The sequence below is a fragment of the Zosterops lateralis genome (assembly GCF_965231275.1).
Source record: "Zosterops lateralis genome assembly, chromosome: 3".
Taxonomy (NCBI): Eukaryota; Metazoa; Chordata; class Aves; order Passeriformes; family Zosteropidae; genus Zosterops; species Zosterops lateralis.
This window is the reverse complement of record NC_139764.1, coordinates 22,228,058-22,252,602: the sequence shown is the minus strand read 5'-3', so window position 1 is coordinate 22,252,602 and position 24,545 is coordinate 22,228,058. Positions and strand designations below refer to the sequence as shown.

The window sequence follows — 24,545 nt, the reverse complement described above, 5'->3', positions numbered from 1 at the left end:
CGATGTGCTCTGTGCTAGTGTGCAGGGAAAAGGCTTTGCCTTCAGGCACAGCAGTGCTGAGAACCAGCACTGCAGGTTCACTCTCCCATCAACTCCCAGACACTTGTAAGATTTCTAGCCTGGAGGAACCCAAGGTGTGAGTACAAAGATGACCCTTTCCTTCAGCAGACCCACCAGACACAGCATCTGAGAATGGAGCCTGGACAGTGAATATACTCTGCACCATCCACTCAGTGCACTGCAGCAACTGTGGCTTCAGTTTAGCTGGTGATCTGCTTTCCCAGCATAAGGAAATGTTACTCTTTTCCTGAAATACAGATGTTCTCACTGTTCTGAAGCACTGCTTCTATTTCATGACAGTGTTACGTAGCATGTGCACACAAGACTAGCAGAGAAGGTGCCTTAACCCTTTACATGCTAAATGCCCTCGTTTCCCCATCCTATTTAAGTCCTCCTTTGATGCATTTGCCATTTTATTCTTGCTTGCCCACCCAAATCACACAGGGGCAGAAATCAGGGTGATTCTTTTAAGAAGAAAGTTAAACAGTTTTCATGCCTCTTGAAACTCACAGAACACTTGGGAAGACTATTAGTACAATAGCTGGAGAACAAAAATAGCTCAAATCTGAACTTCCCAGAATACCACAAAGACTGTATTTGGTAGGAGCTTAAAGAGAGGGCATGTCTTTTCTGACTTGATAAAGGGATGGCATTCCTGTTTAGAGCAGTTCTGTTAATGCTACTGGCATTTTATTGCTACTAACTTGGTACACAGGATAGGTAGCTTTTAAAATAATCCTGAATCCTACCTTCAGCTCCAGAGATCTTGCTCGTCTTACACCAGTTTTGAAGGAAGGCCCATTTTATTTCATACACAGATGCAGGTTTGTGAAGTCAGGGAGAATTTTAAATGCTTGTATTTAAGCTTTGTCAGGGTTGAAGATGGCATGGCATAAGTTAAATAGGCTGGATCAATTTTCCACACTTTCACTTTATACGTTGTTCCTGATCTGCTTAAATGCAAGTTAGTTGTGGAGTTACTAATATTTTATTTATACCAGGGTAAGCAAGGTCTCCTTGAAATCACAGAAACCAGTGATGCAGGAGAAAACAGGCCTAATGCTTTTCCTACTCCACCCCCTTTTCTGCAAGGCAAGTCCAGCAGTGCCAGATTTCCTGGCATTTATTTCTGCACCAATCTAATCCCACGTTGGCCGTGGGAGCTGTCACTTACCTCAGGCTGCATTTGATAGGGCTCGAACAGTTCCCAGTTTTGGAAAACTTCCACTCCATCTAATTGGCCCTGTACCTGCTTCAAGTTTCTATATAAAGGAGTTTAGCTAGTTCCACTTCAAAGTCTCTGTTTATTTATATCTTTTTAATAGTGAGCCATAAATAATGCTGAGCACTGACACCTCCCAAACTGTGCTCTTGGGCACCTGTCAAATGTGTTGCATAAAGATAACAGTTCATATTTGCTTAACCCCTTCAGTGCTCAGGGCAAATGTCTTGCATTTAGAGTGGCAGAAGGTGGGTAATAGCAAACCTACTTCAAAGCAATCTGTAAAAAAGAAGTAACACTTGTGTGATGGTGTTTGATGCCATGATCTGATGTGGACAGAACTTCCTTATGTATCCAAGCTCAAAGCCAGCTTGGTCATGTGGCCTTCCAGTACCTGAGGAGAGCCCAAAAGAAAGAGGGGCAGGTACTTTTTACAAGGGCATCTAGTGACAGGACAAGGGGGAACAGCTTCAAACTGAAAGAGGGTAAGTTTAGATTAGGTATTAGGAAGAAATTCTTTGCTGTGAGGGTGGTGAACACTGGCACAGGTTGTCCAGAGAAGTTGTGGATGCCCATCCCCTGGAAGTGTTCAAGGTTAGGCTGGATAAAGCAACCTGGTCTAGTAGAAGGTGTCCTTACCCATCAAGGTACCAGTTGGAACTAGATGATTTTAAGGTCCCTCCCCACCCAAACCGTTCTGATTCCATGATTTACTCTCTTGCTTTGTTTCCCACTTGTAGAATGGGAACAGCTCACATCACTTTACCTGACTGAAGGCAGAGGAAAAAAGGATAAATTCAATGAGGAATACCATGTGTGTTGGGGGCATGCAAATAGTGTTGTAGGAGAACTTCTGGCAAAGATACCACCTCCCTCCAGACTGCTTTCTTACAAAACAACTGAGTTCAAGAAAATAAGATACCCCCTGGTCCTCCTGAGGACACAAACAATAGAGAATCATAGAATGGTTTGGGTTGGAGGGGACCTTAAAAACCATCTAGTACCAACCCCCCTGCCATGGGCAGGGACACCTTCCATTAGACCATGTTCTCCAAAGCCCCATCCAACATTGTCTAGCTTGTCCCTAGATTTCTCCATGCCAAGAGCTGGAATGACAGCTGTGTGCTCTTTTCTCCCCCCAGATTAGCAAGACCTACTGGGATAGGAGACTGGAAGTGAGAGGAAGAATGACAAATCAGTAAGTTTAATTATTCCTTTCCTTCTTGAAGACGTTGAGAAGAAATCTTTATTTATGTAATAAACTGAATTTAGCAATGCTGGACGAGCCCCTGACTTATGCTTGGGGCTTTGAGGAATAAAACTAGGACTGGATGATTTATTACAAAAAGAAAAGGGGGGGAGAACCCAAACAAAATGGAGTGTGCAATGTAACAGCAGCATCTCACCCAGGACTGCATTGCTGAACATGGCATCACACTGAAAACAGCTGGTTTTAAATGAATTCTGGTTCAGCATGAGCTTGTTCTCACTGTAGTCTCTCCCATGCTGGGCCAAAACTACAGCTGTGCTGCCGTGTGGGGTGCCTGCCGCCTTTTTTTTTTTCTCCCTACCACAAGGAGATTCCAGGGCCTTCAGCCTCTCTGAAAAACAAGGGGCACACAGCAGAGTACTTGAAAATGGCTGGTACTTCTCCTCATAGACCTACTGCCCTCCCGTGGCTGCCAAGGAGCATCTCTAAAGCAGAAACAGAGATCAGGGACTGAGGGAAACAATAAAGAAAAATAACTATATATTTAATTTAAACCCAAACCTAGTTTGAGTTTCAAGGAAGAGGAAAACAAACACAGTGAGATTAATTGGAAGTACCTATAAGGCAAGAACAAAGAGCCTGAAGTCAGGTTTTATGAATGAGACCATGAGTATCAAATGAAAGCTGTGTGCTTCTGCAAGGACTATCTTGTTTCTGTTTTTTTCATTATGACTCTGATGCTTCTTGTGCATCCAATGAGGACAGGGCTCATCTCCAGTCTTTGACACACAGCAGACACTTAAACAAAACAACCTCAGACCTCCCACCAAAAGTTTCACTGGGGGGTTGCATTAGGCAGGCTCACCACTACATTTTTGTTCATGCACTTGGCTTCAATTTTAGATCTTGAAGGCTGATGTATGCCCAAGGTACATTTGAGACCAGATGCAATGAGACACTCATTTTGGTCTGGAGAGGAGGGGTGAGTGTGACCAGGATCACACAGGAAAATGCCAACACCTGGCACCTCCTATAGGACTTCAGATGTTGAGTGACACCAGCACCAAGAAAGGTGTCACCCCAGTGCACCTGGCAGCTGTGCTGTGTCAGGGATGCACATCAGGGGGAACAGCAGGATTTCTTCAGAGCATGCAGTAAGAGGACACAGTGAATGAACACATGAGGCAGACAAATGCTTTGCTGATTCAAGCTGCCCGGTTACTGAGTCAGTATCTCGTGTAGCAGCCAGCTATGAGTAGGGTAAATCCTGCCCTCTGCATTTCACACCTTAGGCCGTGCTGCACAATGTTAGCATCACAAACAAAACTTCACTTTATGCACAGGTGAAAATGTCCAAAGAGATGAGAAATCACTCCATGTAATTTTAAAATTTGTGTGTCTGCGTGTATATGCACACAAACACAAATATATATTTGTAGTAAATACATATGAACTTTTACACAATTATAACCCCTCCAGTATATCCATGATATACTTCTAACACTCACTGGGACAATACATTCTGTTGCATTGCCAGAATCTCTTGCTCAGTTACCTTTTAAATTACAAGTCTTGTAAGTTTTGCAGAATTGGTCAGTGGAAGGCCAGTCTTTGGCAAGCAGGTATCTGCAGAAAACCAGTGGTGATCCTTCAATATGTGAAGGTTCCCCTCCCAGTTTCCTTCAAGTATCAACTCTGCTTTCATAGAAAGTTTCTAACAATATGCTACAACCTTGATAAGCCAAGCAGGATTTTTCTTTCAATATATACAAATAATCCACATCCTCTCTACACCATGCAATGCAAAAAGTAAAATCATGTTTCCCAGTGATTCTAGTCCGATTTGGCCCCATAACTGTTTTTGTTAAAAAGAACAGAAACAAACAAATAGAAAAAGCAACTCTCACATAAAGCTTAAAAATCAGCAAACAAAGCTCTACTGATTTACATTCCCAAAGGAAATACCTTTTAGTAATAGTTAACTCTGTCTGCAGTTATCAAGTCCAAACACTGCAAATGTGAGAAATGAGGACGGAAAACTAACAAAGAGCAAGAGTTACTGACTTGTCCAGACTGAGACGCACACACATACACACATCCCTTGTAAAAACCATTATGCACTTTTTAAAAATTAGTCTGAATCATCTGTGTGATGTCCTTGTTAGATATCAAAGCAGATGAACTTGAACAGGTCTACTGGAAAAAGCACTACATAAATATGTGTAATTCAAAGCCTTAGCTAAAAAGTATTTCCAGAAATTAAATTCTGTATCTCTCAGTGACATTGCATTATTTGTGAAATCTCACATAATGTTACATTTACTGATCAGCTGTCAAAGAAAACTGAGCTTGTTTGAGTAACAGACACAAGTAAAAAAGAAAAGAAAAATCTCAGAACTTCGGCAACTACTGAAAAACTGACTCAAAGAGTAGAAATAAAATTATTTTCAATGGTGGACAAAATATAAAGGTTCAGTCTGTCCTATGTATTTTTACTGACATCAAGCACTGTGATTTTCTTAATGAGCTCACTTGAGGGTGTATTTAGCTATTTCTAAAAGTAATGTAACAATACATTAAAGTTTGCACCCCAATATTTTGATACAAACTATGACCGGATATTTCCAAAAGAGTCCCTTAGAAACTAAATAGCTATTTTAAAATTTGTAATTAAAAAAATAATCTTTAAACAGTACAAAAACCTAGGTAAACCAATTCTCAGTCAGTATAAGAGAGGACCTCTTAATAAAGGGAAGATAAATCCTCCTTTGGAGTAGTTACAACAATGCACAGAAATGAGACCAGAAACACACACAGTAAGTTACAGGTCTGATTTACTAGAGTTGTTCTGTCATTTCCACCTTAGGGTCATTTCAGGATTGTAGTAACCTACAATAGGACCCAGAAAAATATTTCCTAAAAAATAAAATGTTGGGGGGAGAGAGCAGTATCTGTTTCCACACACTGAGGATCTGATGTGCTGGAAGGGGCAGCCCTGCCTTCATCAGCTGCTTGCTGCACTGGTGGATGTGCTCGGAGCCAGGATGAGCCTGATGTTCGGACATCCCACCACTGACATTCCTGTCTCAATCCCTCATGGCTCACTATGTCTAACTCAGGTCAGAATAAACAGGCCTTTGGGGCAGTTTCAACAGATGCTGTGTGCACAGCAGCCAATGTAGGAAGTTCAGCCTCACTTCTCTAATGCTCACACGCTGCTCTGTGCATGCTGCCAGCTGTGCTTTTCCAATCACTTGCACCTCCTGTTTGCACAACACTTCAAACATGCGAAGACTCAGGAATTCTAGAGTATGCTCCTGGAAGATCAGACCCCTCACCTCTCCAGTGTTTCATGCCACATACAGGTTTCTGTGCTCACAAAAGCCACTGTGCACATCAAATAAAATAAAAGAAACACTCTGACATCAGCAAGGAGCCAGGCTTTCACCAAGAGTCCTGTGAAAAATCTCAGTTCAACACATAACTATTAGATTTTTAGTACACAGCATGTCACGGAATTAGTGTTTTCCTTACAAATATATGGCACTAAGTGTAAAAACTTCATGACCTATTCCAAACATTGTACCATACTTCACAGCAAAGCTTGAAAAAGAATTCCTCTAACTCCCACTTCCTCTAAATATACAGCTGGTGGGAGGCCAGGGTGTCCATGAATGGTCGCACAAGGTTGTCTGTCGAGAAGTAGAAGATCAAGCCAAAGGTGATGGAGATGGGAAGAGCAGGCAGTGCTTTCTTAAAAACAGCCAGTAGTAAAAGTGTTAAGCATAAACCCTGTTAGAGAGAAGAGAATAAAAAACACAAGGAGATAATAGTAAGACAACCAGAATTACATCTGTCACCAACAAGCCAACATACAGATAATTATCTATATGCACTGTAGAGCAACTGAAGCCAGCCAGAGCTACCAGCAGCACGGTGTGTATTTGCCCACAGCTTCATTTCTCACACAAGTTGGCCAGGTTTTTCCTCAGCAGTCTTGTGCACAAAGAAAATGGTATAAACAGCTGAGAAAGTGATATAAACAGCAAATGCAGAGGGGTACAGCTGACCCCAAGAGGCTAACTTCTTTACATGTTACTTTACTCCTTGTTCAATGCCATTATGAATGAAGTACTGATCCAGCAAACAAAAGCACTTAAATCCTGGTGAACTGCATAGATAGAAGTTCCACTGAAGGTCCCTAATACACAACAGGATGTACTTATAACACATTCTCAGTTCACAAGGTCCTTTAGAGTAAAAAAAAAAAAAAAAAAAAAAAGAAATAAAAAAAAAGAAATTAAAAAAAAAAAAAAAAAATCAAATATCCACTGCTGTTCTTTTGGCTGGATTGCTTATTATAATGAGTGAGTTCTGGTTTTATCTGGATAGCAGGCCAAGATCTACGTTTTGTAGCATAGGAGGAAGCTGTTGTATATTCTGGGTAGATACTATGGTTAAGTGCCTTTAGATATTAATTCCTTCTCTCATCAGAGCCCTTTTTAATTCCTCCATGATGACAAAGCTTCAAAGACACTGGGGTCTAAAAATATTCACTAGCTAAAGATCAATAGATAGGATTTTTAAATTGTTTTTTTTTTAATCAGTGTTTCTAGACTACAAATTTGTTCACAATCCACCTGAGCCTGTAGTTCTGTCCTTACTCTCTCAGAGCCTATACCTGCTGTTTAAATCTCATATCCCTTTTAAAATGTGCTTTTTGCTGGGAAACTGGAGGGACATTTTTGGGAACCAGAAAGCTACGTAGCACCAAGATCATGAAACTGCAAAAGGAGACAGAACAAGCTTTAACAGCACCAAAAAGGACACAGAAAGGGGCATGTGGCCTCACAAGACAGATGACCAAGAGCATTTTCCCCAGCAAAGGGACCCCGTGCTGGACTGCAGCATATGGAGCCTGATGATCCTATGGGTTTCTCTGACCTGTGGGGTCAGAAAGCTACACTGAACAGAGTATAGAGAAGGCAGCTCATTTCCAGTTTGCATGCTTTTTGATGCACACTCTTCACAAGTGAGTCACTTGCACTGTCCTTGGGATCTAAGTAGGAAAATAGAGGCCCAAGAAGGACACAGTAATCGATTTTATTTTACATTCTAGAAATCCCGCTGTTGTCTTTCAGGTAAATTTCCATGAGGATGCTGAGGTAAACAGCAAGTGCATAGTAAGTATTTTCCACTCAGATGGAAGCTTAACAGTGTGTCTTCATTAGACCTGGCAGGACCAACTCTTTAGCAGCTACACTATGTTACTCATTTTGCTTTTACTGATAATTTCCATGGATCTAAATTGCCTTCCTTCTCATTTTTTTTCAGTTCAAATAATAGAATAAGATAGGTCTTCACCCTCTCCTCTATCAGTTCCCCTTAGCATAACAGAATTAACCTTTTCAACTACATTTGCTAATCAGTGAGGAGTTCCTAATATTGATTCTTGTGGCTGAAGCAAACACACCAGCATTTCCCTGGGGCTGTTTCACCCCCACCTTATCCATGCTCTGCTCTGATTGGTCTGGATCATTCTGCTGCAGTGGCTGTTTAAAGCCTAGAGACAGAGTATTCCTAAATATCTAGCATGTTACCTGGACTGATTTAGCATTGCTCAGCTGCTGGTATTTCTGGCAACACTTCAGTGCTGAACAGGCTTTGACAGAGATTTTAAAAGCTGCTCACTTACTATAAGAATGGCTACAAAGCAGGCCAATGTGGTATTCCAGTCTCCACTAGCTGTGGCAGCTGCTTTCCCAACAAGCACGCTGTAAAATATGAAGTCTCCAAGGCCCAGCTTCACACCCCCTGAAAGAAGTGGAAAAAGAAAACAAGTGTTAATTCTGAGCCTCCTGTTTTGCTTCATCCAGAACAAATTCTTATCCCCTGGGTAGCAGGTGAAGGCTCCTAGTCCTGGCTACCAACCTGGACCCACATATTCCCGAGTAGGCTGAGACTTCCAGCCCCTCTTCCCACTAATTCCTTTTGTTCTCCCTCATTCTCTGTGGTGCTTCCCTGGGCTGATTCACAAATGAACAGCTGAGGACATGCAAGGACAGAGAGGAACAGGAGACAAGGCGAAGAAGGAACTGTTTAAACTACATGTAGCCAACAGATATCACTGGAACCACAATCCCAGAACAGATTCTGCAGCAGCAAGAGATAATACACAGGCTCAAGATCTTCGTTGCTCAGTGAGCACAGCTATTCAAATTAACTGTCATTAGACCAAACTAAGTATCAGAGTGTTGACCACAAAGAGTAAAAATGTCAGGTTATGCCTACACTGAAAACAAGGTATAAAGCTTCCCTTACTTTCCTCCTCCTCGAGCTCCTCTAAAGAAGTGACGGGGCGGGTTGGAGCAGGACTCCTGGTCTCTGACATCTGAGACTCTGCATGTGAAGGACTCCTGAGGTGTTGTCTCCCATCCTCAGCTTGGTTCCAAGAGTGGATTACAAAAAAAAAAAAAAAAAAAAAGAAACACAAGAGACAGCTACATTTATAACATGTTTTAGCCCATGAAATCCACACTCCTGTGAAGCTGCCCTGCAGTGGGTAAGCCCTTTGTCTCTTAGAGCTGTGACCATCAGGACCAGCTGATGGCAGCCACCCAGGAGCTCAATGGATTTAAGGAGTGAGCACGTACACACACCTAACATTGCTCTGCACAGGCCAGAATGACAAGGAAAACCCACTAAAGTTAATATGCATTCCTCCAGTGTTATACCTTTGGGTTGTGAGTGCTCAAGTATTCCCTAACCAGACATATAACAAAAATGGATGACTAAGAGTACTGCCACTTCTCAGGAGAGAAGTCCTGAGTCACACTGGCATTGGAGCTGACTGTTCTCATGTAGAAAGCAGACACATTTCATCGTCCATAAATTTAACTTTTTTCCCCTCCTCTGTTAAAGCACATCTGACAGAACCTTTGGCAGTACTTTTGGAAGCAGCCAGTCTGTGATACATGACTTTATCTGACAGTTCCTATTTTTGAGAAGCTCCTACAAACTCTTCAGCCCATGTCAACTTGACAGGTTGCTGCTGCTGCTGCTGCAGGGGCAAGCAGACTATGATCTGGGACACTTGGCTTCCACAGAGCATTCTGTACCCTTCAGCATGTAGTCTGTGCCTGCTCTGTGCCCCATTTCACAGCAGGATTGTGTCCCTGCCATTCTGTGGTATGTCAGCTGCTTATCCTGAAATAAGCAGCACGTTCAGTTATCAAACCTTTGCACACATTTATTGCTTTAACATTCAAAGGTACTGAAGTGCAACAGGACTAGACGGGAAATCCTCCCAAAACCACAAGTAAGATTTTGTTCAATCACCTTAAAGCTGCAGCTTATTTTGCATCTCAAGAAGATAAAAGCAAAGGCACCCAAATTACTGCAGAACCAGCTACAATGTAAACTTGAATCACAAAAGCTACTGGTGGCTAACACAAGGCTCTACCCAAGAGTAAAGACATTTATTTTCTTTAGCAAGGTGAGCCATATTGCACTACAGAGAGGTGCTCCGTGGCACTGGTCTGAATGCAACACTGAAGTTCACCAGCTCATCAGTATTACATTTAGGAGTATGTTGTAATTTACCATCCCAAGTATGGAAAAAATATAACCTCCCACTAGCCCTCTTTCAGCTTTGACTTCAGTACACCAAAGATGTGAGTTGAACAACGCTTCTGTTTGATTCGTTGTTTGTTTGGGTTTTTTTTAAATAAAAGTGACCTGAATACTGGAGCTTTCTACACTGTCTGTCCATCTTTGCTTCCAGTCCTAACAGCAGGTTTATGAACATCACTGAGTTCTGCAAGTAACAACAATGAAAAAAATTCATCCATCAGGATTTGGGGGCCTATGTTCAGTCTCAAACATATTCACTATTTCTGTAGGACAGCGCTCTGTATGGGAGAGGGACATGCAAACAAACCTGCATCCCATGTCTGCTGACTTGGTCCTCTTGCTGCTGTGTCTGGCTTTGCCATTCCAACTGTCCACATCATAGCAGCTGGAAGAAAGAAAGTAATAGGCTGCATAAAACATTGGCCACTATAGCTCAGAGGAAATAAGTATTTATCTGTCCTTAAAAATACAAACCTTGCCCCTGTAAATGCTTCTAAAACACTCAGTTCGTTTCCCTACACCCTGAGACAGCCAAGTGGGAAAAAGCCAAGGCAATGCATCCATTCAGTTTTTAAGAAAGTCCCATGTAGGGTACAAGTACCTAAGAGTCAATATAATCTCTGTGGATTAAAAAAAGCAAAATTCCAGAACTAGGGTCCTCAACTCCTTTGTTTTCTTCCTGATTCCTGGCTCTTCTCTTCAAACAAAACAATTTCCCAGGGAATGAGGGTAGGACAAAAGGTAGCCAGAGGTTACCTAAAACAGCTTACTTGTGTTCTACTAAAGGTACAGCAATACAAGCGAGGGGTTACAGGATTTGTCAGAATGCAAGTTTTCTCTCTGCCTGTTGTGGTTCCATCCTGTCAAAATACTGCATATTTCTGTTTTGGTTCCAATAGCAACTGATGTTTGGGGCCTTATTCTTGGGATCCCTACATTAAAAAGGAATACAAACCATTCTGAAATCAGCAGAAGGGAATTCAAATATTTTTTTTATTTAAGTGTGCATCAGTCTCCCTGATTTTATAGAAGCTAAGTTAAACAAAATAAGCCAAGGCAAACACAGTGCCTGCTTTTCCACAATGACCTCAGCCAAGGTGATGTTTTTGCATCTAGAGGGAGCCACAGAATGTGATCTTGCAATGGAGACACTGACATTCTGCACAAGAACTTTTTTCAGTATTTATTACTTGCTGAACTGCTTTCTCCTTTAGGGAAACTCTTGTTTGTTAACTAAAGCATGTAAGAGACTTCTTCTAGATTATCTCAGGTCAGTGTAACAGAATCTCCTGCAAAAAGGAAGGCAGATGAGGTGAACTGAGACTGCTTGGAACACATTAAAAGCATTTATGTAACATTAAATGCTTGAAGAAAAAAAGAAAATCAGTCAGGTTGTAGGCATCCTCAGCTTAGCACCAAACATTTGGGAATAATCCTTCATCTTTCAAATGATGTAATGAAAAAGTCACTGAGGTCCATGAAGCAGTTCAGGTCCCATGAGTGTTGAGTCTCCTGCCTTCCAACAATCTTATCTTAAGCACGTGGATACCTTTGGACAAGGGTCCTAGACACCATGGTAGTTAAATAGCCCGAGAAAGCCAGGGAAGAGATGAATGATTCTGTTTGCAGGGCAGTACTTGAATGGAAAGCAAAGTGAGGAGCCAAACAATGAATAATAAAGCAAATATATTCTAAGCACTGCCATCTGTACAGTACAGAGGGCAAGAGGGGGCTGCAGGAAGCATGGAGCCTCATCACATGTTTAAAGTGTGTCTTGCAAAGCATATACACAATGAATAAATGTATTGAGTGAACATCACCTCATCACAGAACCTGGCAAACACTGCTGCCTGCCTCACACAGTGTTCTGTGTGCAGAAAAAAGAGGCATATTCTAAACTATATTCATGAAAGGATAAATCTGTTTCTAAATATTCAGCTTCACAGGGTAAGTGTGGGCTCTCTTTGGCTAATTAGAGTTACCAACATTGTAACTGATAAACAAGGCCTTCTACAAATGGTCTGTTCCAGAACATAATTGTCCACCATTCTTAAGGCAAGGAAGTAGCTAAGACAGTGTTCTTTGCTTTGACATAGAAATAGTTTAATAGAGTTTCATCTGGCTAAAAACATTAACACTGTAATCTTACTCACAGGAATATATTAATGCAGGGAAAATGGGCTCATTTCTCTCCTGTGCAGTTTCTACCAGCATTCTCAGTGGCCCCTTGGGACAGAGAACAGCCATCAGATCTGCAGAAAGAAAAGGACCAATCTCATCCTGAACTGTCATGCATATTTTACATTCTTTATCTTTAAGAAGATATTCACCCCTCAAATTTATATCTATCCATATAAACCCAGATGATTTCCTGAATGGCACTTTCCACCACTTTGCATAACTCTAGCTGTTCTAGTCCCTGGAAGTGTTGTTCACTTAAAATACCATCTCCAAGCCTTAATGTAATAATAAGAGTTTTCACTGTGCTAATCCTATAAAAAGCCCCTTGAGAATACCACATGAGTTCTTTGAAAGCAGACAGCAGCATTTCACTGAGATATTAAATTCAATTACAGGAGGAGTGGGGGCGCTTTGTTCACATCCCACAATCCATCACTACATACACTGGCTCTGTGTTTCACATGAATGAAGACCTTTAGTCCAGTACCTCTTTGCCTACTCTCTCCCCTCCATCAGATCTCCTCCCTCTTGTTCTGCAGGTTCTCTTGAAACTTATAACTCATACCAAAATCCCTGATCTCTTGATAACAACAAACAAAACCTGCAAGACTGTCAGGTCTCCTACTGATAAAAATCCAACCACCCCTACCATGCAGTTAGGTGAGGTTCAGTCCTTCCCTGACTTGGTGATCCACTTTGAAAGACCTGGTTGAGGTACACTACCTACATGAACAATTAGCAAGAGACAAGGCAGGGAGTCAAATTAATTGCCCATCTGGCACTTCCTAAGCTTTTAGCACCATAAAGTTGTTTTTTTGAGGACATACAGAGTCCTGAGATTGCCTCAGAGTAACCTCTCCAAGAGCCACACCTTGAGAGTCACAACTCAAACTTACCATAGATGGAGATTGCACCTAGAATCACCCATGCTGACCACTCAGGTAGATATTTAATGAACACCAATGCCATTAGAGCACTGATCATAATGAGATAAGCTTGCTGGAGCTGCAAGGGACCTTTCCAGTGGATGCAAATCATTCCAACAGCTCCAAAATTCCAGATGACTATGAACAGAGTGGGATAATCCATGGCCACGTTGTAGGTCTTCAATACTTCACTGGAATACCAGAAGAAAATTTGGCTAAGCAGTGAAAGCAAGGGAATGCAGCCCACTGGCTGTAGTTAAACAAAAAAGCCCCCAACTACACCAGGAGGAAGCAGAATAGAGCAACTCTCATCATGAAAGGGGAACCTGCCCTTTGGCTACTTGCTGCTCTGAGCTCTGTTCCTCTTGCATGAGAGGGATGTGCTATGTTCCAGACCAGCACCACTGCCTTAGTCCTCAATTTAACAGCAAAGAAATCCTGTCAGTGTCATGCCACCAGGTGCAATATGCTCACAGTTAAAAATGAAAATGTCTTAACAAATGTCACCCACAAGTTAAAAGTTTCCTTTCAGCAGAGCTGGGAGCTAAGGGAATGAGCTTCTTCAAACAGTGTTGTCTAAGAAAAAAAGACAGAGAAGTAACTTGGCAAATGAAGTGCCTTTCCACATGCTTCTCAATGTATAGTCCAGGGTCTCCGTACCACAAGATTCAGCCTGTTCATTCCATGCTCACAGTATCATTTCCCAGCAATTTTTGTAAAATTTGGCATTGACTGTTAAAGATCTTATTTTCCAGTTTTTAAAAAAGAAAGCTCTCTTCTTCTAACAACAGTTAAATGTTGTTAGAAGAAGACATTTGGAGAAGAGGAGACATTCCTTTTCTTGTTCAAAGTGGGAATTCTCAGCAAAGAGGCAAAGGAGCCCTGAACTGCCAGGTTCCCTGCACCATTCCCACTTACCCAAGGTATATGTAGGTAAAGAGGAAGAGCAGCATCAAGGAGGACAGGATCAGCCAGCCATGGATGAACTATCAAGGGCAAGAAGAGACAGTGATTGTAGGGGCTGTTACCCTGTCACAGAACTGCAGCCCAACAGTCTCCTTCTGCACTCCTCTCCCAGTGTCCAAAGACCCTGCCTTCCAAATGGTCAGTGAAGGAGGAGGGACAGCCAGTTCCTCCCAGCTCTCCCACTTTCATTTTGTATTCTGTCTCTTAGGGTTTTAAGTTGGTTTGGGTTTTTTTCAGTCTCTAGCCTAAGAGACTGGCTGCTATCCAGTCTAAAAACATCTGTATTTTCATATCCATATTTTCATATCTATATCCATATTTTCATATCCATATTTTCATTATCCATTTAAAAAATCCATATTTTCATGGATATCCGTACTGGCTGCTAGCTCATACAGGTGAGCACTTTCTTTCTGTTTGATAGGAAGGAGGAGGGGTGTGCCCAAGGCTGTAAAATAAACTCTGTCCTTGGGACAAATTTAAGAAGCAGGAACTGACAGAGCTCAAATGCTGGGCTGGTGCCACATATAAGAACTCTATGAGCACCATGGAACCAGAATGTGCCTTTCCCTCCAAGCCTTGTGCTCTTCTACCAGAGCTTCCACAGGCAGGAATAATACCAGTTCCCACAAAGCTTGTCTGAAATGTCTTAATAGAAGGCATTCACAGTAAATGCTACAACTCAGTCCATAAGTACAAATGGCAAAACATTTGTATCAGATGCAGAAAGCTCATACCTGACTTACACAAAGTAGCAGACCATGTTTTTAAGGGCCTGCCATTAGCAACAAAGTAATAGCAAAGCCTATTCAGTGCCACAGCTCCATCACTACTGACAAAGGTTTCCGCACAGTATGATTCCTGCTGTGCCCAAGATGAGGACGAGCAAGTGCAGTGCCTGTGTTTCTCACTGCCATGCAAGGCTCATTTGATCCCAGGCTCACAGCACAGAGGTGGAAAAGGCTCTGGCATGAATGCTTTACCTTGTAGCAGCGATATTTATAGAGCAGCACTAGGAACACGGTCATTACAATGATGACACTGATCATTACAATGGTGTTCAACACCGAGTTCAAGAGACGCTGGCCCACAGATGGGGTGTCCTCACTGAAAGGGGTGTAGATCCTGCAGGATAAAGCAAAAGACATATAAAGTATACATATTCTCTTCTAGCCATCTGTCCCAGATAAAACCAGACCTCTCCGTGTGTGGGAAAGAAAGGGAGGTAGGACTGCCAAGGACAGCAAACATGAGATGTAGCCTCTGAAGGGGCTGGGCTCAAGTTAATTATCAACTAAAGATTAGTGGTCTCTATGCAAAACACATTCTTACAGAGCAGCTGTGGCTAGCAGAGCTCTAAGCAAAATGACCTAGAGTATAAATGACTTTACTTTAGTAAGTACTTTATTTAGTAAGTAAATTACTGAAATATGGAGACCATGAATTTTCATTGCATGCTCTGGAACCTCTCCATGATAATTACATGGATACGTCCTAGATGCTGTTCTGAAATGGGGATGCTTCTACAGGGAACATCCTTTCTTTCCACACTTGGTAGGAGAATCTTGGATTCTTATCCCTTCTCACCACCCAACATCCCTTCCACCATTTTGTTTCCTGTGATTCAGTACAAGGGACTACAGTCTCCCTTTCTCCACCCCACATATGAAGCACAGTTAGAGCCCCAGGAGCCAGGCACTGTCAGCAGGAGCTGGATGGAATTATGTATCCACACCATGAGTCTTTAGGAACCAGAAATATCACCAGGAAATGAGACACTCATCCAAATGAACATGCTATTCCCTGATTGCTGCCAGCTAGTGAGTGAACAGCCTAGGAGTTCAGCCTGGGCCTTTTATACTGCAGAATGAAGCAGCTTCATTATTATGCTGCTCACAGGCCTCACTCAGGGCACCCTCAATGACAGTGCTAACACATCAGTGTGATGCAGGTATGGGAAAAACTTACACAGGTGAACACAGCATACTTTAGTAAGCTCTCTGAATGTTTCTACAGGCACCTTTACCTGTGTAAAGGTTCTCCCAGCCTGCCAAGAAAGCACTCTGCATGCACAGAGCGTGTGTGTGGAGCAGGGGGTCCCACATACTCAGGCTGTTTGCAGACCCCACTTACAGCTGCCCGTTTTTCTCCGTATAGAAGCGCACTGACTTTATGGTGGCGACGACAACAATCATACAAAGGGTGACAGGCACAAAGAGCATGATTACATGCTTTGCTCCATATTTCAGAGTCAGTTCCTCTTCTTCATTTTCCAGGGCGCTTTCTCTCACTGGAACACCCAAGCCAGACGTTTCTCCACCGGCGACATTGTTCGGGCCACGGCTGCTGCCTGCTCGCCTCTTCTAAAAAGGAATATTAGCAAATGTGTAAGATGCTTCTTTTCTTTGTGTTCAAAGCTTGTTTCCATCATATCTCACAAGGCTGCTGTAGGCCACCACAGCATAGCAGGTGAGTCCTAATACAAAGGTACCAACTGAACAATACAATTAGAAATTCCATTAAATTCCATTGCAAACAGGTTGCAAAAGAGTTTTTAAACCCATTCCATGTGTATCTAAGGACCTCTTCAAATGTAAATACACAGATAGACACATGAACATGAAGGACAAGATGCCCAGAACAAGATAGAAAAAATGTCATCTGAGGTGACATAAGCTTGACATGTTCCTCCTGTCCCAACAATGCTGTGCTTGCTTTATCCTGCTGCTTTGCTGGCAGCTGGACTAGATTCTGTTCTAACATTAGCTGCATCTGACCAGAGCAGACAAAGAGTATCTGGCACAAAGGATATCCTGCGACAGTCGTATGTGCATCAGGTCCTGATTAAAAGCCTGTATCTTTACCAAAAGGAAGGAAAAGGGAGGAGTACATATGGATAGTCATTAAAATGGGGAAAAAGTCAGAGTTGAGGAAATGGCAACAGGCAGTGCTGCTGCTGGCTGAGAGTGACACCAGGGAAATACCAATGACCAAAGCCAATCCTAAATCCAGTCTGGTAGGAGGGATTGAGGGGTAGCAGGAGTCCTTCTGTCACCACACCCCATGTCCTCACTCCCCATGAGGGACACGCACACCTACCCTATGTGCCTGTGCTTCCCCTGCTTCCGAAGCTTGCAGGCCATCCTGGTAGGAGGGAACTGGAGGGCTCTCTGCAGACATCAGGGATGTTCTCTCATTGCAGGGCTCCTCCTCACTGTCCGAATTGTTCATGAACGTGATCATTGCCGCCTTCCAAGGGAGCACAGCCAGGCACTACTCAAGGCTGTGGGGACAAGCAGAGAAGAGGGGAAGAAAACAGTGAACACCACACTGCAAATAACTGAAAGTCTGAAGAGGATTCAGCAGATTTCAGCAGGGAGGCTCCGGCACACCAGGTTGCTCCATCTTCTCCCAACAGCAGATTTATCCTGCCCTCAGCCAGGCATGACAATCTGTTCAGCTGAAGTTGCTGAGACTGCTGGAGGTACAGTTATCAGCAAAATGCAGCACTACCGAAACTTATGTTTCTTTACCACAGCTTTCACACTTGCTGCCTCTATTTCCCCTCTTCCATCAGTACATCTTACCTTCCACAAAGGAGGTTTCTCAGCGCTCAGTGTTTGTTTGGCAGGGGCCAGACACAGCTTCACTTCACACACTGGCTGCCTGTCAGAAAGCTCAGAGAGCTCAGCTCTTACACAACACTCCTGCGAGCATCAGCAAGGAGCAGAAGTTTCTTAGTAACCTGGAGCCTCAGCTTTACATAAGCCACTAATCAGGAGCTGCATTCTGTCTTATGACTGTTTATTAACCAGGTGAATTTTATTAGCAGTGCTTCTCTTTGCCGATGAAGAGGTTTGCATAGCAAGGGAAAGACTTGTCTCCTTAGGAGAGCCACTTGTGGGTTTTTCCTTATGTTGTCTTGGGACTAAAGGTGACACTACCTGGATGAGCAAAAAAAAAGAGAAATAATGTGAGGGCTAAAAATGCTTGGCCTCCTTTCACCTACTGCTGTGCAGAAAAGCAGGCAAGACAGTGACAGAGTGCAGAAAGAAAAGGAACAGCTCCTCTTTCTAAACACAAGAGGGAGAAGGTGCACTGCCCTGAATACTGCAGAACAGCCTTGAAGTCGGAATTTCAGGAAGTTATAAATGAAACTGATAGGAAAATTCTTTTTAGCATTTATTAAGTCAGCTTAACAAAGCAAGTAATTAATCACTTTCTGATACCTGTCCACAAGCAAAACCATACCTTTAATGCATTGTAAGCAGTTATATCTACCAGAACAACTCTCCTCTGTGGAACCTTACCCAAGCTCCTGTGTCTCAGGAAATAGAAGAGGAAGCTGAAAAAGCCACGTGATTTGGACACAGTCACTTCAATCTGAATCATTCACAGCCCAACCAGCACACCCTGACGTCAGAGTGGATACTTTGAAGATCTGTGAGATATTCTTGCTTCTCACTAAAGAAACTGAAATTCACTTCGGAGGAAGGAAAGAGGGAGGAGTAGGAGACTCGCCCTTTCTTTCACAGCCTCCTCAACACATCTGCACTTTCAAGAAATTTTAGAATGTCAATTCAATCCACCCAAGTGAAACATTTTTCAGACATCTGTTCCTCCTCTGGCTTTTCATATAATTTTGTTTCTCCTTTGGTGATAAAAGTGGTACAGTTATGGGAAACAGAAGCAAGGCTAACCCTCACACCAGACCTGTCAGCTTCATAGTAATCCCATGTTCTTACAAGTGAGCAGCTTAACACTTGTGTGCTTATTTCTTATAGAGGCCAAGATCTCCTCTCTGGATGCTTACACACTCTCTTGACTGAGCACATGAGGGCTCACAATTTACAGCTGGGACACCAGACTCTGCTCCAGTTACAGGATTTAGGTCTTTAAAGAAGTCAGATACATAAAGTCATTCAATTATGACATACTTCTGGATGAGGAACAGCAGAAGTTATGCATGCCACAGGATCTGTGACCTAGGGAATTTAAATAACTCTCAAAACCTTCTGCTCATGTCAGAGACCAGGGAGGAAATAAATAAAGCTTCACTCACTGATAGTTTGGGACCTATATTTAGGTTTCAACAACCCAATGAAAATACTGAAGAACTTTTTCTCACATTATTTAAGAAGTCATTTTTGCTACATAAAGAGAGCAATTCTGCAGAGGACTTTGAAGGGACACCCAGTAAGCCTACTTTCAATACCCTAGTTATGCCCACTGGAGGAGTTAAACCAATAGCAAAATCACTGTGCCAATTACTAACCTTCACAGTTACATGGGAAGAAATAAACTCATGTTGAAATACAGCCAATTTTAAGGACATTTTCTACTATGCTCTCCCAATAAGTATATGGACATGCCAAAGCGCCATGATACTTCTGGTCAGCAAGCAGATTCAGACCTGAACACTCCTTCACTGTCCCTTGTTTACACAGCTGTGGTTCCAGTGAGGGTTGACACAAACACACCCCAAAGAATCCAAGCCTTTACAGGAGCTCCTATGGCAGACGTGGAAGTCACAGCAACCTTAGGTTGATCTAAACTGGCCTGCCAAAGGGGTTGTCTCAACCACCCTCCAACTGTCTAGTGCCAACACTGGGTGCTCATCAGCTGTGTCCTGCTTTTGAAAAGACAATGAGGCACCAGTTTCCCTTTGCTGTCACAGGTCCCAGCAGGGCTGGCCTGAGAGTGGCTGTGGGAGCAGCCCCAGTGGCAGTGCCCACACCAGGAATAGAGCACTGGGCATCCCCCTTTCGGTAGGACTGAGCCTTAAGGTGATAAGCCCTCTGCTTGCTGCCAGACAAGCAGCCCACCCTCACCTCAGGTCTGCAAAGGCCTTGGCACTGTGGCTTTGTGGCTCTTACCTAAGCAGGGGCCTTGAACATATGGTTTACTGGGACCCTCTGCCCCACCACAGACCCAGCAGGGATTTTGTCTAATGCCACTATTTATTCATCAGAGGTGCACTTTGAACTGGCACCAAGGCTTTGCTGGCTGCCAGAGAGAGCTGTGGTTTGAGCAATCTGTCCTCCAGGGGAGGAAGGACCAGCCTGGTCACCCTTACACATGTCCCCAGCACAACAGCATCCTTTGGGCTGAGCAGAGGGAAAGAAAAGAAAGTTGGGGACTTGCTTGATGAACAAAAAGGGAGCCACAGAGCACCAGGCAGCTAAGACAGGGGTGTTACAAAGCCATACTGTTTTCTGGTCTCATTTCACTACTTCAGTTAAGGAAAAGGGGCCTGTGGAAATGATTTCTGCCTTCCAAAAGGATGCTGCATACACCATAATGGAAAGCAAGGGAGCCTTCTTTCCTACTCATGCTCATGACAGCAAATATGTCTGTGCATATTGACTGTTTTGCTAGCTGAGCTGAAAAAGGGGGAAGGACAGCTCACAAATGGAAAATATGGGGCACTGAGATAAATGTAAGCTATATCTGTATTCACAGAAAGCTTTAAAGCATGATCTACCAAATGCATTAAACAAAGTGCCAGTCCATTATCAAACTAAGTTATATCAGGCAAGGTTCTCCTCTCTGCCTCTCAAACCATCAGGTCCCATTAAAAAAAAAAAATCATACAATGCTTAGGAGCAAAATGACCCAACTCTCAAAACTGTACAGCAAAAATGAAAGGGGACAAAAACTAGGCCAGTAGTAAGTGCTTCTTAGAGGAGCTGAGGTGGGAATACAATTATTCCTGCTTTACAGCAGTCTTCCAAATCCTGAAGGGAAACTGGAGTCACCAATTCTCTTTCCAAATGTCCTTCATGCAAGAGACCTCTTTCCTTAACTGCAAAAACAACCAGTTTTATGGATTTTGATTAAACTGGGCCAGGTCACTAACAATATGATCTAGCCTCAGTTTGCCTTATTCTTGCAGCATTTTCATGCTGCAAACAATCCAAATCCTTTGCTTTGCATTTAATCCATGACAAATAATACCACTACAATATACAGCACAGAATAGCTGCTAGAGCCTGGCAGAATACTTAATCATCCACTTGAGAATTAAAATTCCTTCTTATCCATATTGTTCTCTTTGATGGCAATTAGATGAAGAGAAATGTATTTTCTTTGCTATATTTAGATCAAGAGAAAACTTTGGGATGATACTGACAGCCTGATGTTCTCCTAAGTTTTGGCTGCAGCAACCACTGCTGTTGGTAAACACGAAGAGAAGGAAATAAACTTCTAAGAAATCAGCAGTGGTGGGGCCAAAATTAGGAGGAAAGATTTCCCTGTTCTTGCCAATAAATAAAGTCAGAACAGGCGTGCTGCTAAAATGACAGGAGACTTGGAACACAGCATCTCAGTGTGCAAATACTCAGCCCCAGAACACAAAAATAACAAAACACAAGATGCTATGGGAAGTTGCAAAGATTTGTAGCTTTCTTTTAACATTCTGGCTGAACTAGCACTGCTTTCTCTTGTCCCACAAGAAAGGCACAAGATGCAGCTCCAAAGGCCGATTTTTGCTGGCAGAGCTGAAATTGGACCCTCCCTGAGAGGGTCAGAAGGATTATTTTGCCAGTCCTGAGCCCAAATACTCCATCAGCCAACTCCCTGTCACAACATAAAGGCACCACAGCCCTGCAGAACTACTCACACAAGTAAAACCTCAAAGCCCAGGAGCAGCAACTCACATTGGCCCCAATACTGCTGAGGACACCAGAGCCAGCAGGGGCTGGAGGTGACACTGCGGGGACACCCAAGGACACACCTGTGCAGGGGCTGAGTTGCTGTGTCCCAGCAAAGTGGCTGCTCTCCCCTGGGCCCCCAAGGGGACACAGGTACACAGGGGCTGGGACAGTGTGGCATCCATCCAAGGGCATGGCCAGCCCGGCCGGGGACACAGACAGCAAACATTAAAGAAACGGGGGGGGGGGGAACCCAAGTCAAGCCCCACCCAGCCAGGCAGAGATTTTGCAGGAGGCCAGAGGAGAGACCTTGCTCCCATGCAGATGTTCTTGCTCCCTTGTGAGCACCCAAAACATCTGGCTGCCTCCAGATGTGCCTGAGGCGCTTCCAAACGAGAGCCGGGACACGCCGCCACCGCCCAGGAGAAACTGATATTTTAACACACGTACATACACAAACACACATGGAAATATGTAAATCTTTATATACAATATGCACCTATACAAGAACATACATATGTACGTATATACACACAGAGACACGGGCAGCTCTGGGAGAGCGCGGCGAGACCCCGAGAGAACGCCGGCGGCTGGCCAGGCCAGGCCAGACCCGCCCCGCCCTATGCACAGCCCGCAGCATCCTCATCCCGCCGGAGAAGATCCCGATCCCCATCCCGCTCCCCATCCCGGCCCCGGCCGCCCCGCTGTTTACCTGCTCCCGGCACCGCACGCGCCCCCCGCCGCTCCCATTGGCTCCCGCCCCACCGCCGGCCGGGAGGGGCCGCCGCGCCCGCCCATTCGCCCCCACAGCCGTCGTTCAGCGCATGTCCCCGCCTACGGGCAACTCTCCTCCAATAGACGAGAAGAACGGGAAGAGGCTCGGCCAATAGGAAGGCGGTTGTCCCCGCCCTCTCGGTGGCCGGTGGGGGCCTGTGAGGCGGCGGCGCCGCCATGGCGGGGCGGGGGCGGGCGGTGCCCCGGCCTCCGGTCACGCTGGGTCCCAGAAGGGCTGGGCTTTGAAAGGGCCGTGAAGGTCATCCAGTTCCAAACCCTTGCATGGCTTGGGGCCTTCCACTAGACCATATTGCTCTAAGTCCCGTCCAGCATGTCCTTGAACACTTCCAAGGATGGGGCATCCACGGCTTCTCTGTGCCAGCACCTCACCCCTCTCCAAGTATGGAACTTCCTCCCAGTATCTAATATATAATCGAAACCTACTCTCTTACAGTCTGAATCCATCTCCCCCCTTGTCTTGTCACTACATGTTCTTGTAAAAAGTCCATTTCTATCTTTCTTCTGGACTCCTTTCAAGTTTTTGCTTAAATGCTTATCAACATATCCCTTCAGTAGATAGAATGATAGGCAAGCATGCAGATCCTGATGGAAATAAAAGGAATAATAATAAGAGAGAAGTGTGGAGGAGTAAACAGAGAAACCAGGGAAAATGGCCGAAGAATAGTTCTGCTGGAATTGTCTGACCCCTGCCCAGTTTATAGATCAGAGGGGTGGATAAGGAAAATTACAATTTTCCCCGACTTGAAATGGGTGTGGGGAGTTTGTATTTTCAGACTGTAAGCGTTTTTGTTAAATTTTTTTTAAAAATCATGGTAGTTTGCAAGATAATCCAGCAGATAGATGAAATTGCTCTTCAGTCAGCACACAAACCACTCCTGCCTCTGTTCCCATTGCTTTACCAAACAGCAGTCAAGTGAAATTAAGATTTTGGCAGCCCTGTAGCATTTGCTCATCACAGCAATTTCCCTCTGCTGCTGTTGTCATTTCAGGAAGCACCTCAGGCACAGACACAGACACATTTACAGCAGAGATTCACAATCCTCTTTCCTCCATGCCACCCACCCGTGATGATTCTCCATACAAAAGGAATGAAGAGTAAGATGGTAATGAAGGAGACATGAGGTACAAATACATGAACTGCCCCACTATAAATCATTGGACAAAATGGAATCTTTTGATGTTGGCCATCACATTCTTTTCCCCAAATTTCCTTGTATATCACAATATCAGTGACAAGTGACTCACCTTCCTTGTAGCCGTAATTCTTGTTTTGAACACTGCACACACAACTAAGTTACATGGAAAATTCTTCAGAGCCCCGGAGAGCTGCCCATCACAGCATGGCCAGCTGGGCTTTGCCAGGGTAAAGTCAGTCTGGAAAAACTGATAAACTCTGTGCTTGGCTGTGTTCTTCACTGGCCAAGAAGTCTTCACTATCAGAAGCTCTTTCTAAAATATGTTAGCTCTTTCTACCAGATTTCCCTCAAAGGCTCTGTCTACCTTTGGTCTTTGCACTGAGCTCTGGAGTTCCTTTTCACTGGACACTTGATCCAGCTGGAGATTTTTTTAATGGGATTTTTTCTGATGAATCCTTCACACATCTTATGCTCAGCTGCTTTGTTAAGTTTAACATTAGGGAAAGGAATAATTTTGGCTGCACTCAGGTTTTCCACAACTGAGAATAATTTTACTCCCCTTTACTTTTACACGGAGCATCAGTATCTGACACAAATTTGAGTTAATAGTAAAAATATTTATCTGTTTTAAAAGATTATACACCTTCAGAGCCGAAGCTCTGAAGCTCAGACTGACAGTCTGAACTGTCCTGCTCTTCACCTCACTGGCAGCTGTCAGTCCAGCTGAGCCTGCCATAGATCTGTGCAGGAGAATAGAGAAATTGC

General features: G+C 43.7%; 1 protein-coding gene across 4 annotated transcripts; it reads right to left on the bottom strand.

The window, feature by feature from the left end:
- Positions 1–2,816: 2,816 nt before the first annotated feature.
- Positions 2,817–22,633, bottom strand: PSEN2 (presenilin 2). 4 transcript variants are annotated; one of them, XM_083856708.1, is made up of 11 exons: positions 22,562–22,633; positions 17,297–17,480; positions 16,331–16,560; positions 15,181–15,322; positions 14,150–14,217; positions 13,202–13,422; positions 12,278–12,376; positions 10,432–10,509; positions 8,814–8,933; positions 8,188–8,306; positions 2,817–6,284 (listed from the first exon to the last, which is right to left on the bottom strand). In XM_083856708.1, the coding sequence occupies exons 2-11, from the start codon at positions 17,438–17,440 to the stop codon at positions 6,129–6,131; spliced, it is 1,377 nt and encodes a 458-aa protein (XP_083712834.1). In that variant the 5' UTR covers positions 17,441–17,480; positions 22,562–22,633; the 3' UTR covers positions 2,817–6,128. The 4 variants fall into 4 exon arrangements, with proteins under 4 accessions (XP_083712834.1, XP_083712837.1, XP_083712835.1 ...); XM_083856711.1 differs by lacking the exon at positions 22,562–22,633 and adding an exon at positions 18,508–18,529; XM_083856709.1 differs by lacking the exon at positions 22,562–22,633 and adding an exon at positions 18,449–18,509.
- Between the last annotated feature and the right edge of the window lie 1,912 nt (positions 22,634–24,545).

What these genes read in the sequence shown, in the direction of transcription:
- PSEN2 (XM_083856708.1), bottom strand. Translation starts at nt 17,440, where the DNA reads ATGATCACGTTCATGAACAATTCGGACAGTGAGGAGGAGCCCTGCAAT. An exon ending in TTTACCTACATATACCTTGG is followed by an intron (nt 13,423 to 14,149) that starts GTAAGTGGGAAT and finishes CTGGTATTCCAG; the next exon opens with TGAAGTATTGAAGACCTACA. An exon ending in GCTTTGTAGCCATTCTTATA is followed by an intron (nt 6,285 to 8,187) that starts GTAAGTGAGCAG and finishes TCTCTCTAACAG; the next exon opens with GGTTTATGCTTAACACTTTT.